General features: G+C 41.0%; 1 protein-coding gene across 2 annotated transcripts in view; it reads right to left on the bottom strand.

Moving 5' to 3' along the window:
- The window catches only part of DOCK1 (dedicator of cytokinesis 1), a 274,016-nt gene that overhangs the window by 69,230 nt on the left and 191,004 nt on the right, over positions 1 to 13,782 (bottom strand). For both annotated transcript variants that reach the window (XM_085229833.1, XM_085229834.1), the window contains exons 30-32: positions 10,225 to 10,303; positions 9,112 to 9,212; positions 5,753 to 5,811 (exon numbers count right to left, since the gene is read on the bottom strand). In XM_085229833.1, coding sequence (XP_085085959.1) covers positions 5,753 to 5,811; positions 9,112 to 9,212; positions 10,225 to 10,303 — 239 coding nt within the window. The remainder of the gene's footprint in view (positions 1 to 5,752; positions 5,812 to 9,111; positions 9,213 to 10,224; positions 10,304 to 13,782) is intronic.

Below are 13,782 nucleotides of genomic sequence, written 5' to 3'. Positions count from 1 at the left end.
CCCTGTGCTCCCTGCTACGTGCTCTGCACGCAGAGCAGAAAGGAACCCTTAACAGCAACACAAAGCCTAATAAATACTGGACTTGTTAAGAACACGTAGTTCCTGTTCTTCTGTTGGCTGAAGTGTAGAGGATGGAGATTACATATTCTGCAAATGATCTACACAGCTCCACCAGGAAAAGATACCTGCGCTGGGCTGTGTGAGGGCACCGGGGAATTCTAGGCACAGGACTCAATGGTGGAGGATCAGAGAACACAAGGATTCCAACCAGGACTTTGTAAAAGCCAAATGAACACCTCCAGGCATTCATTTTCTCCCAGCTGTGGCAGATGACAACTACCTAAATCAGAGCAGTAGGTTTATTCTAACACAAAATGCAAAGGAATGTATGGCAGACATTAGAAGTCCAATACCTTAAAGCGCTGCATTGAACCTGAAAGATTATGGAGCTCATTTGGTTCTGTAACACTACTAATAAAAAAGAATAGAAATTCACACTGTTCTGTGTATAGTGCAGGGCATTCAAGTTTCAGTGGGTGAAGTTTCTTACAAAGAAGAGGTTAATAGCTGCAGGCAACAGAGTGCTTTGGGAACACCTCTATGCCCCCACTGCTGCAGGTGGGCTGGGCTGCCTGCAGGAGCCCTGAGCCCCCTCCCCCTGCTTTAACACTCTTGTTTCTCCCTGCAGCTTATCAGTGGTACACAACACAAACACATCTTAATTCATTTAGATTCCATTGCACTACGCTGGCATAGCACTAACTGTTGAAGTGTCTAATTAGCAGTTTCACTTTTGACCAGAAGTAACATAAATCTGAGCAAATGTAATCAAGAAAAAAATCCTTTAAAGATAAAACACGCTGCTGCTATTTTATTTTATTTTTTTTTTTAAGAGATATAATTTATGTTACTTGATTTGGCAAACTTCAGAATCCCATTAGCGTTAACAATGCTATTAGGGTGAAGGAATACTCAACCAAAATCACTACCCCACGTGATGCTCCAATGCTGGCTGTTGGTCAGGAGCAGCAGTACAAGCAGTGCAGCCCTCTCTGCCTTCCTTACAAGCAGTATTACACTCAGCATCCCAGGTGCCAGGTTTCCTGTATTACGCCTGAGAAACATCAGAGCTGATACTTCAGAAAACAAATGGTAATGACAAGTTATTCGTCAGGTACAAATTCAATGTCCCAAGGTTCTCTGTGGACCACAGTTGTTTTTCACTGCTGCGTGTGCAGGGACCCCCCTCAGAAAAGTAACAAACGTCTGTTGAAATTTAGACGTGGAAAAATGGAAAATTTGCAAAGGATTATTATTATTTACTTTTTTAAGATCTGACTCCCCCTTTTCCTCTTCTGGAGCGAAATGCACAGTTACCCATCAAAAACAAAATGACTGAGCAGCACATCACCTCAACAAGGAAGGGATGACCTGAATGGAGACCACCAACAGTGTATGTTGAAGCACCCACAGGATGTGCTCGAGGCCCAAGGGACCTTCCATCTCACACAGACCTGAGCCTAAACAGGGCAGGCAGCAGCAGGCCCATAGGTCACCCCACGCCACGAAGGCTTAGGCCAATATAAGGCAGGCAGCAGCAGGCCCACAGACCCTCCATGCCACACAGGTGGGGCCCATACAGGGCACGCAGCAGCAGGCAGTGACACCATGCTGCAAGCCTGGATGATGTGACCTTGTGCGGTGTTATGCACGCAGCATCAGAGCACAAACCAAAGGCCACGGTCCTACCCTGGATGCTGAGAGCCTCCACTGCAGCTGCATGTCACACACAGCACTTTCTGACAAACAACCAAGCCATGAATTCTCCCTTCTCCCTCCCTCCCCCCCCAGGAGCATAGGAGATCCCACACAGAGATTTAATATATGACGAATCTGGAAGAAAACTGTGGCCTCTCTCCCAAAAGACAAACTGCACATCTGTTTTAAAAACTGCGTGCAAAACCAGGATTATTTTTTTTTTCTGATTACGTAAAAAAACTTTCCACAGTGGTTTCTGCCTTGCCACAACATTCTCTGTGTAGACTGCTCACCCAACAGCACTGAGTTTCACTTGAGTGAGCCAATATGCAAGTGCTTTCTTTATCAGCCTGATTTTCATTTCCCAGCTTCTAATCTACCTTTGGGCCACTGAACAATTTGTCAGCAACCTCACCTCTGACTTGGGTCAGCTGTGCACACACATAACAAATTCAGAGTGTTATTTGTAATGACTCCTTTTTATATAATGCTCAAAGTTCAGGTCTATTTTTAACCCCAGCCTTCCCTCCAACAACATTAACATCTTTACCCAGTCCATTCTTGGTATCAGGACTGTGAAGGGAGGGCTGGCGACCAGCCAACTGCATGACAGCACCACAGGTTTACTTCACCTTCAGGAACTTCACTCTTCTACCTTCCACTAGCTGGTTCAATGGAAGCAATGCTTTCTGGTGAGGGGTCTGGAGCACAAGGCTTAGGAGTGGCTGAGGGAGATGGGACTGTTTAGTCTGCAAAGAGGAGGCTCAGGGACGACTTTATCACTCTCTACAACTGCCTGCATGGAGGTTGTAGTGAGCTGGGGGTTGGCCTATGCTCCCAAGTAACCAGAGATAGGATGAGAGGGAATGGCCTCAAGCTGCTCCAGGAGAGATTCAGCTTGGACATCAGGAAAAAAATTCTTCTACAAAAGAGTGGTCAGGCCCTGGAACGGGCTACCCAGGAGTCACCAACCCTGGAGATGTTCAAGGAACATATAGATCTTGTACTAAGGGACGTGATTTAGTGGGAAATAGTGGTGGTAGGTGGATGGTTAGACTGGATGACCTTGGAGGTCTTTTCTAACCTTGGTGATTCTATGATTCTGACCTGTCTTTCCTTGATCGACTCTACCATCAGGATTTTTTTGTTCTGTTTTGTTCCTTTCTCAACATTCCCCTGTTGAAAACAATAACCATTGAAAATTGGTATACGTGACCCAGCATCAAGCTCTGTTTTGTATATGCTGAATTGCACTACGTAATGTTTTAAGTGCATGCTGTTTGATTCCCTACATTTACATCAAGACAGCCTTCCCTGTGTTTCCACGATATTCATCCAGGTCTAAGGTGCCCCAGTTCTAACTAAACACTGACACCAAAGAACGTATTATTTTAAAAAGTTCAGGCTGTGATTTGGAAGGAAATAAGCCTACAGATACTAATATGCATTGCTACTGATGCATGCAGGAAAATAAAAACCTCACAGCACTTTCAGAAAGCCAGCACAGCAGGGGCTCTGCACGCTGGGACTACACTCCCCAAAGCAATCCTCACTGCTACTGCATCACAGCACACAAACCTAAAGCCTTCATGATTAAATTGAGCAAGGTATCAGACAGGACAGATACAGCAAGGGTTTACGTAGAAAATCTGTCATTCTGGATCTCTAACACAAGTCTCCCTATTTAAAATAAAATCTTTAGTCCTAAATTACATTATTTAAAAGTGTGTATGCACAGTTACATATTGCTGTACTCTACTATACATGGTCCTTTTTCTTTCTTTCATTTTTTTTTTTTTAATGCAACCACTACTGCACCAGAAATACAAAGGCAAAAATAACCTTTTAGAGTTTGTATTTTACCATCTAATTTCAGAAAATAAATTAGCCTTTTAAATGTGCATCACCGCTAAAGGTCTGTCTGGTTCCCAACTGGAAAGTTTCAACTCCGCAAGTATTACGTGCTAAATTTCTAAACAAAAAGTTATGAGATAATTTGAGACTTATCCACTCCAATACATAAATCAAAAGTCAAAGTTATTCGTCTCTATCGAATCTTACACACAATAGCAGGTAGTCATAAAAAATTATATGCTCAAGCTTATGCAAGAATTATAGCTTTCCGCTTTGGATTTTGTTTCTGAGCATATACATTAATAATTTGAGTAACGTAGTCAAACTTCTAAGATAAAACTGTCAAGCGCAGCACCACAATCAATTCCTCTGCACTGGTAAGTCAGTATTCTTTCCTAATTGATGCTGTGACATACACGAGATTGGTGGAGGGCCAGAAGTTAAACATGATCAGCATTGACTATGTGTATCACAAAGAAGTTGAGAAAAAGAACGATTCTCATTATGAAAAGTACAAAGGCCTTGTTGGATTGGGGTCCTGGCTCTGATTTGCCTTTTTCCTGCAGCTTTTGTTATGAAGTGCAACAATTTACCAACTCCCTCAACATGTAAAATTTCAGAATTAATGATCCCAGTCACTTAGGGAATGCATAGACATCAGAGCTAGAAGAGGTCACAGAGTCACCTTCCTGAGTAATAACGGTTTGTAAAGAAGAAACCAAAACTATCTAAAACTCTATCAAAAATACAAAGGCTTTCATGATAGCACAAAGATTGAAGAAAACACTGCCCCTCCACGCATGGCAGTCAATTCACAAAACACCACTGGAAATGGTTAGCATCTCCCTGTTGATGGTAAAAAGCAGAACTCGAAGGCAGCTAAATAGCTTGCAGAAAAGCAGCCAGTGTCAGTGACAGCAGTAAAAAGCACAACGTGCTCCAGTGTCCCAAGGTTGAATAAAATGGCCACGTGTTAGAACAGCCAGATGCATGTGTACAAACACCTCTACTTCCAGTCCACTAAATGGCAGGAAAAGTACACCAGGTTTAAAAACTCGAAGATGCCAGAGAAAGTAGGAAAAGTAACAGATGGATATGTGACTGTAAGCATAAAGCAGTGAAGGATTTAGCTAATAACCACCATGGAGGCTGCCAGCAGCCTGAGCTGGCTGACCCAGCATCTGTTATGGGGCTGGAGCCATTACCTGCCTGTCAAGTCCCACATCAGCTGTGCATTATGCTTTAATCTGTTCTCCAGATTTGTGAAAGATGCTTCTAATAAAAAGTGAATTCAACTGCTCTTGGAAGGCTTTTTTCATCATTCCAGCAGAGTGGATGATACCTCTGTGATATCAAATAATTGTGAACCCTGGTAACCCCTTCCTTTATATATGCTTATATATTTTTTCAAGCTTCAGCAACAACAGTTCAGCTAGAGATGTAAGTCAAGTGGCAAATGCATTTATTTCTGATAATTTAAAGAACTTTTGATAAAACTCAGAACAGCTGAAGTGTCTCTGCTGTTAAGCTCAAGAAAATGAAATCTGGCAGATGAGTACACTCAGTTCGCAGTAAATACTCCATTGCTCACAAAATTTAATTCCTGTATAGCTAAATTATACCCACAAAACATACTTGGAGTTGAGAAAGGTGTGCCTAATTTACCCACAAACTGAGAATGTCCAACTTCCCATTCTTTGCTGATCACCCTGAGTCATTCTGATACAGTCAAACAAGACTGAAAATCAGACTTCAAGCTGAATTTCCAGGCAAAGCTACTGGCAGCCCTCAGATATCTTCATTTTGCTACAGTACGCTGGATCTACGTGTATGTGTCCGTATACATATCTTTATACCCATATATTTATTGAAAAAAAAAAAAAAAAAAAGAGCAATAGCCCTCACTATAGTTGTTTCTATTTAAAATGAGGTTGAATAACACGAAACGAAAACGAAGATACATAAACAGTGACTAGTTATGTATCTCCCCAGATGGTGAATTAAGTATGCAGAGGAGGCTTCATTTCTTACATCACTTGCTTCCTAGGTGCCTATTTCAGGAGAAAGTAACCTTGTTTCATCTGAACCTCCTTCAAACACTGGCCGAAAGCATTAAGCAACAGGTGTTCATGCTACTTACCCAGATTATACCACATGTCCCTGATTTCAAAACCAATCTGCCTTCTCATATCACCATATCTTAAAGAGAGAACAAAAAACACAATTAAAAAAAAAAAAAAAGACCACATACACGACATATCAACAAGCAAAGAAATTTGGTTTGAAAATCTGACCAGTGTTCAAAAACATCTAAAAGTAGAGGTCAATCTGTGGCAGGGGGTTGAAACTGGATTAGTCTTTCATGACTCCATGAAATCCTCCAAGTGTAACCCTTATCAGTGACACTGCATGGCCTCGCTCCCCCAGCTCTGCCATACACCTACATGCCCTGATCTCTGCAGAATTCAACTGGGGCCAAAGGGAGAGGCAGACTTGTTCGGGATGCCCCAAGAGATGCAGCCCCAAAGGCCGCAGCTCGCCCTGCACTCCGTGCTGTCACTCAAAGATCATGAAGTTTCCATCTATGGAATTGATTTCTATTTACTAAAGGGAGAACACAAACATTCACCTGGGCAAGCCTCTGTTTTTGGATTACCTAACCATCCTCTGGGACACGTGGGTGTTTGCAGAGATTAATTGTGAGCATTTCCTACTTTTCAAACAGCGATGGCTGGAGGAAGCACAGCAGAGAGCTGCACGGCCTAAGGCTCTGTTTTATTTTTACACACACTCTTAGCATAACGTTGTCCTAGAAAATAAAACAAGGAGCGCTGAGTGACATCTTGTGTGAAATCATAAAGGAAGAGCTTTGGTGTTGCACATCACGGGGATGTGGGGTGCTGGGCCGAAGCAACGCACACATGGATGCTCCTTTGCCTGGTGGCCCAATGTCTCCTGTTCAGCTCTGGTGCCACCTGTGCCACATGCCCTCCATCACAGTGTTGATGCCAGGAAAGCTTAATGAACACAAAAAAGCCTGCTGACTTCATGCATCACAAGATCACCACCATAACCATCCTCCAAGCCTACGTAAGGAGCTCCAACAACCTCCTTGCTATACAGATTATTTATTGAAGACCATTAATTAAACCACAGGATGAGCAAATGGTTGTGTCTGGCAACTTGCGGGGTTTTTGTGGGATAACAGTGAGATACTCTGTCATTAATAAGGATTAATGATATTTCTCTTTATCATTCAGTCTGTAATTACCTAATGTTTCAATCCAACACTTAGTAAAAACTGCAAATTACAATAATTAAATTTTAATTATTGAATATTTAACACATTGAAATATGTACTTAAAAAAGAGGGCGAGTGAAATTGAATGAAGTGATTATTTATATCCCTTTGGCATAGAACTGATAGTTGTTTCCCCACAGCAATAAAAGTTAGTGCTTTCAACCACTTACTGCATCTGAAGAATTTACTGTCTTGGTTTTTGTCCCCCAAACACGATTAAACTGAACATAACAACTCGCAAAATCATTATAAACAGAGATTTACAATTTAGCAAACTTCATTAAGTATCCACTTCAAATGACTTAGTCTGTTTACTTATCTCAGTAGTGAGCAACGTCTGTTGATTTCTCAGATTTTGTCAGTGAAATATGCTGCCCCACTTAATATCAAATCATTCAGCACATTTCCATCCAAGGATCTTATTCTCACAAAGAGGAAGATCAGTCTCCAGATGTATTTTAGGGGCATTTTCAGTCCCACAGCTCCCTGGCATTGGTTTTTGCTCAGATCAGGAGCCCAATAGGAGCCCCATTGAGTGGGTGCACCCCAGCTCTGCTCAGAGGAGGAGGGAAGAGAATTGGGACCCAGAGCTGCTGAGCTCAATCCCTCTGCTTTCCACCTGGTTGGGACTGCAGCTCTTTGACTTCTGTCAGTGTCCTTTGCACTTATTAATTAGAGTTTGTACCACTGATCTCATCTTGTGCAAAAACATGGCTCATGCATTCCAGCTCAAACGAAATGGGATTTATGTCAGTGAACAAAAGCACCTTGATTTCTCTATGCAAGTCAGTGGCTTGCATGCTATCTGTGGTATTTGTATCACAACTGCAAAACCCCAAGCTCTATTTGAGATCACTTTTCCACCAAACTTTTAAATATTTCTGTCTCATCACAGCAGCCCCAAGAGTCATGTGTACGTATAGAATCATAGAAGGGCTTGGGTTGAAAAGGACCACAATGCCCATCCATTTCAACCCCCATACTACGTGTGCATGGTCACCAAGCACCAGACCAGGCTGCCCAGAGCCATATATGATAGATCACACAGTGCTGAAAAATTCTGTTTTAACACTGTGGTAAATCACAGCTTCCAAAGGAAACACCTCCAAAACTCAGGACGGAGCAGATGAGTCTGAAGGGCGAAACTCAGCTGCTGGGGAAAATAAAAAAAAAAAGAAAGAAAAAAAAAAAAAGAGAGCCCTCTGCTTTTTGGTCAAAGAGTGCAGCCCACATGGTGCTGCCACTTCCAGCAAAACCCTTACAATCGCATCACACTGCAGCAGTGTGAAACTCTTCCCATTCTCACTGCAGTATCTCACATCACAGTGACACACAAAAAGGCTTCAATTCAGTAATACAAAATACACAGTATCTCTTAGAGATAGAAAATATATTACACATAGAAGAGGCTTGCTCAGGGACTCAGAGCTCTGAAACTGTGGTTCTGTGCATTAACTGTGAAAACCCGATTGAATATGGAAACAAACTGCTTTTGCAGGCGTTCTTTACAGATACCACAGCACCAAAAGTGAACCTGCACATACAGTCTCAAAATATGCAACCAGCTTTTTTAGCGTTCAGTCAAGGATAGGTTCCCTCTGTACTGGAAGGCCAAAGAAATTTGGGAAAAATGCACAGGTGAAAATATTCACGCTGCAGTGTTTTTTCTTTCCTTTCATTTGCTGTGGGATTCTGGAGTAAAATCACGCAGCTCGAGAGCTGCCTGGTCAGAGGTAGGCAATGCAACTCCTTCTATAAGCAGGGGAGCAACACAGCTACAGATCTACAAAGCCAGTCCTTAGGGATAACACAGGGATACGGGCTGCAGTTGGGGAAATTCACCCTAAAAGGCTGTCAGGGATTAAGCAATAAAGAGTGCCCACAGAATGAGAACGATCACAAAGCTGAAGTGATTTAAAAATGCAGCTTTGTAATATGTTAATACTTCTGAGAAGTCTTGACTTCATGAATATCCTGCAGTATAAAATACTGTCTTCATCAGTAATGAATCATGTAATTTAGATCTTGATTCAAGGGTAGAAACACAGGCAAGACTTGATTCATATTTTTAAAAACCAACCTTTCATTATACCATGATTGTGCCTCAATTTGAATAGATTTAGCTAAGAAATTAAACTAAAATTATGTTAACAGACCTCAAGTTATTGTCCACTATTTAGATGACGAACAGGACTTACTTGTTAAGTATTTTTGCTCTCTTAGCACTTGAAAAATTCTCCAGCTGCAAAGACTCTTGCGTGAGAAAAGCAACGGCGAGGTGGAAGTAGTTGTTCCAAAGCTGAAAGGACCCAAAACGACAAGAACAGGTACCATTAATTCTCTGAAATGTTTTTCTGCACATCTACAAAACACCTTAGAAGAATCAAAGTTATTCACATAAATATTTAAAGGTGAAAATAATAGACACTACACAGACATTGTTTCTTGATGTATTTAGTACATCCCCTCGCTGTGTTCATCTTTCCATGAAACATTTCCCATCTACAAATCCTAATCGATTGCATTTGGTTATTCAAGTAAAATAAAATATGAACACATAAATATGGGGAAAAGATAGAAAAGGATCCACACTCAGGCCCCACATTCGAGACAATCGTTCTACTAAAGCATCTGTTAATGGCTCTTTACATGGATTGAGAGTAATAAGACAAAGGGAAATGGTTTTAAACTGAGACAGGGGAGGTTTAGGTTGGATATGAGGAGGAAGTTTTTCAGCCAGAGGGCGGTGAGGCACTGGAACAGGTTGCCCAAGGAGGCTGTGGATACCCATCCCTGCAGGCATTCAAGGCCAGGCTGGATGTGGCTCTGGGCAGCCTGGGCTGCTGGTTGGTGACCTGCACATAGCAGGGGGTTGGAACTGGATGAGCATTGTGGGCCTTGTCAACCCAGGCCATTCTGTGATTCTGTGACCTGTCTGGAAAGGGTAAGAGACCCTTACCACATCCAGAGGGAAGTGAGGAGTTCAGTATGGTGCTCTGAGATAAGACTTGGTGCTGCTGTAAGAGGAGAACGACATGACAATGGAGTGTAAGTGCTGAGGACAGAACAACTGAATGGGGCTAACTGGGATTCCAGGGTTTACAGTCAACATGTAGACAACGAAATCGTGTTGATGTGGCACATGGGGACATGGACACTGGGCATGGTGGGGATGGGCTGGCAGCTGGACTTGGGCATCGTAGAGGTCTTTTCCAACTTTATTAGTTCTAGGTGTTTGGGACAGAAGTTTATTACAATATTAATATTACATCCCGAGACACTGTTTGGTATTTAGATAATTTTTTTCTTACCTGCAACTCAAAGTTGGCTTGATCAAGGAATTTTTTGTTTAGCATATCTGCATACTGATTAATTGCTCGCAGGAAGACTCTGAAAGATCAAGAGAAAATTACATAATTACACACTCTTCGGAGGCACCTTTGTACATTTGGCATTCCAATTAGACAAAAATGGGAGTCTGTCTGGGAAGTGAGATTTGTAGCTGTTACTTGAAAAGCAGTGTGATCTCACCACTGTTAAGCATACAGAATTATATGCAGATGTTCTCAAAATTAATCAAGCAAATTCGCAGACGCAGGGTAAAGAAACATAAGGGATGTTTTGGATAAAATCACTTGTCTTTAAAATATCTCATGATAATCAGGAGATCATTAAACATTCAGTTTATTAGAGGAAAAATGAAGTTGTTTCTTTTTTCCCCCCCCCCTTTAAAGTGACAGTGTCTGAATGCTGTAGCTCACCAGAACTGAAACTGGCTGTATTTTAACTCGTAGGTGAAGCAAAACGTGTTTTCAAACACATGAGACAGACACTATTTTACTTATGGAACAAAAACACATTAAAAAGCTGTTGAAGGACAGTCTTCAAAACGTTGTGCAATGTTCTACTTCTAAAATGCTAATTTAATACCCAGTACAGTTTATTGCTTCTCTAAAAAGGTTGCTTGTTAAATTGCAATAGGAGTTGGCTTGACAAGCTTTAAAAATAAAACCAAATGGTACAGTATAAGTAGGTCACTACATATTCATAGTGCTGAAAAGTAAACATATTATTCTCTGGTATTCTAATCTCCATTTTCAAAATAAACATTAGATTCCTCCTGAAAACTTTAAATTTATGCTATGGAACTGCCAGCTAATGCCCAGACAAATGAGCTTGTCTTTGGAGCAGGCTGTCTGTGATACAGATTTATGTCCCCTTAAAGCTCTAGAAACAATGAAGACCAATCATAACAGGTATAACCTTTCTTTCCTTTTCCCCAAAAGCAATCTTTAAGAAGAGACTGGCACTACTGGATGCATATAAGAAAGTTAATCTTCTACAAGCTGACAAAAAAAATTAAATTAAGCAAAACAGTAGAAGGAGTTAGAACTTCTATTTGAATTTAAGATACCTACTGATCTGTCCTGAGGAAAAAAAGAACAGAACATCTAGCTAAATGCTTGGTTGCCCAAATGAAATCAAACCTCACACTGAGATCAGGATGGGAGCAGAGATTATTCATGTATACAAAATTAACAAAACAAGGCACTAATTGTCACATGGTTGGGATGTATCTGTACTGTAAAATCAGGTTACTCCAACAGCAGGAGAAGGAAAGTATCCAAACATGGACAGAAAGATTTATTATTTTTTTTTCCTGGTTAGAAGTACAAAATAAAATGTAGATAATGAAATAATTATTAAATAGAAATGAATATGTAAAAGAAAAAGATACATGCACGCACGCACAGGTATGTTTGTGTGTCTAAACACAAAAATATACGTATCTATGTATGCATACCTAGGTTTCATAATATTGTATCTAAAGATCTCACACGCATCCCTGGCTCTTGTACCCAGCACATGCAGAGATGCATTTCAGGAACAGCACTTCCATGCATTATTCACCAGTATCTTTGTCAGCGTATATATTTGGAAACAACTCCATTAAGAGATTTTATAAATGAGATGAATTCAGCACACACAATAACAAGCTGCAGACGTGTTTTAGATCTACGATTCAATTACTGAGCTGTAGTACAGACTAAGATTGACTCCAAAGTTATCCCTGTAACCAGAATACCACCAATCCCGCACGTAGCTTTACGTCCTGTTTTGTTTTGTGCTTTTAAGGTCTGACAATGCTCTGAGATCCGTAACTCTTCCCGGAAGGATCAGCAAAGTACCAGTAGGAAGAGCTCGCTGACGCTCCTCGTCCTACCAAGATAAAATCAGTTCCAATACAGGGAGGATTATGCCTCCAATTTAATTATGTTGCCTCAAGACATCACTGTAATGTATTCAATCTGCTCCATCTAATTAAGCTTTGGAACAATCTCATTACTTTATACACCATTATTTTTCTTCAAATCGTAGCTCTCATTTTTCCCCCATGTTCATTCAAGTGACTACAAATAAACAACAAACGGTGCAGAATCTACTGTACGTTGCACAGGAAAAGGACCAAACCCACAGCACATCTATAAAACTGTAATTGTAAATAAATACCACCACTCACTCGCAGCCCATATGCTACCCTGTAACTAGAGTGCTTTGGGAAAGTAGGCATTCTCCCAACCTCCTACAGTAGAACATGAAAAAAAGAAAAAAAGAAAAAAAAGGAAAAGAATGCAGAGATGTAACAGTTGATTTTTTAATTATTCAAGCCCCATTTTGGTTTTCATTTAATTTGATGTTACACTCAATCCTATTACCATAAAAAGAGAAGTTACACAGTGGAATAATCAGAGACCAGTTCATCTACTACTGCCTCCTGGCACCACTGAAGTCACCATAATGGTTTCTCTCATCCTGAGCTCATAATGCATCCCAACTTCTCTCTCTTAAAGGATCTCCCAGTGTCAAGAAAAAACAAGGTGTCGATGACTTAATCTCATGAAGTTGATTTTAGGAATATATATGAAAACAAGACCATCAAGAAATAGCAAGTTGGTTAACAAGGTTGGAGAGATTCCATCCCACCTTCACCATGGAGTGAAGTTGGATGGTAGCGAAGCCCACAAAAGAAATGCTGAATGTAGGTGATGACGTAGGTGAATGCTGCTTTCTGACTCCTGAACACTTTATATTCTCCAACAAACTCACATAGAGTGAGGAGCAATGTCATCCTGCTGGAATACAGACAGGATATCAAAAAACAAAACAAAACAACCAACAACAAAGCATCTGAAATAGGATCTTAGAGAACATGTCAATATTCTGAAGACCATTTAGAACAAAATGCCATGATTTGGTTGTTCTCAAGTGGAAAATTTTAAAATAGAAGATGCTTGTGCATCCTCACATTCACCTAGGAGGATGTCAATGCCAATGCACAAATCTACCAGTGCAGATTTCTTTGGCCGTTTCCCATCAGGTTGCTCTCCATGCTTAAACTGAAGCAGACAGATGTGAGCCACATGCTCTCCCTCTTCTGACAGGGAAGTGAAGAGGAGTGAGAAAACCCAGAAAGACTGCAGAGAAATCGTAAGGTTTCTGGAAAGCATCTTGAGGATGCAGATGAGTCAAATCCAGCATTAACTGGGAGTTCTGCTAGATGCTGTGCAGATGTATGGAAATCCAATGACGCTGAAAAGAAAGGGTTCTCCTGGACTATTTAAATACCATCCTGTGAAAGAGCTGCAACAGGGGACATGGGCCTACGTAGTGAAAAGTCTGAAGGTTTGGTGGGCTCCTTACTATTTTGGTACGTTGCTCAGCTGTATGTTTCATTGGAAAGAAAGATGATTGCTCTGAAGAGATCATGTGGATGGAAGAAAAAAAAAAACCACAACATTGCCCAATGAATTCCTGGCTATACTCCAGGAAATGGTATGTTATCGTCTGCAAAGTTTGCTGCAACTCAT

Source organism: Meleagris gallopavo, chromosome 8, assembly GCF_905368555.1.
Source record: "Meleagris gallopavo chromosome 8, MGAL_WU_HG_1.1, whole genome shotgun sequence".
NCBI classification, from domain to species: domain Eukaryota; kingdom Metazoa; phylum Chordata; class Aves; order Galliformes; family Phasianidae; genus Meleagris; species Meleagris gallopavo.
Note: the sequence above shows the minus strand (reverse complement) of the source record. Positions and strands in the feature narration are given on the sequence as shown.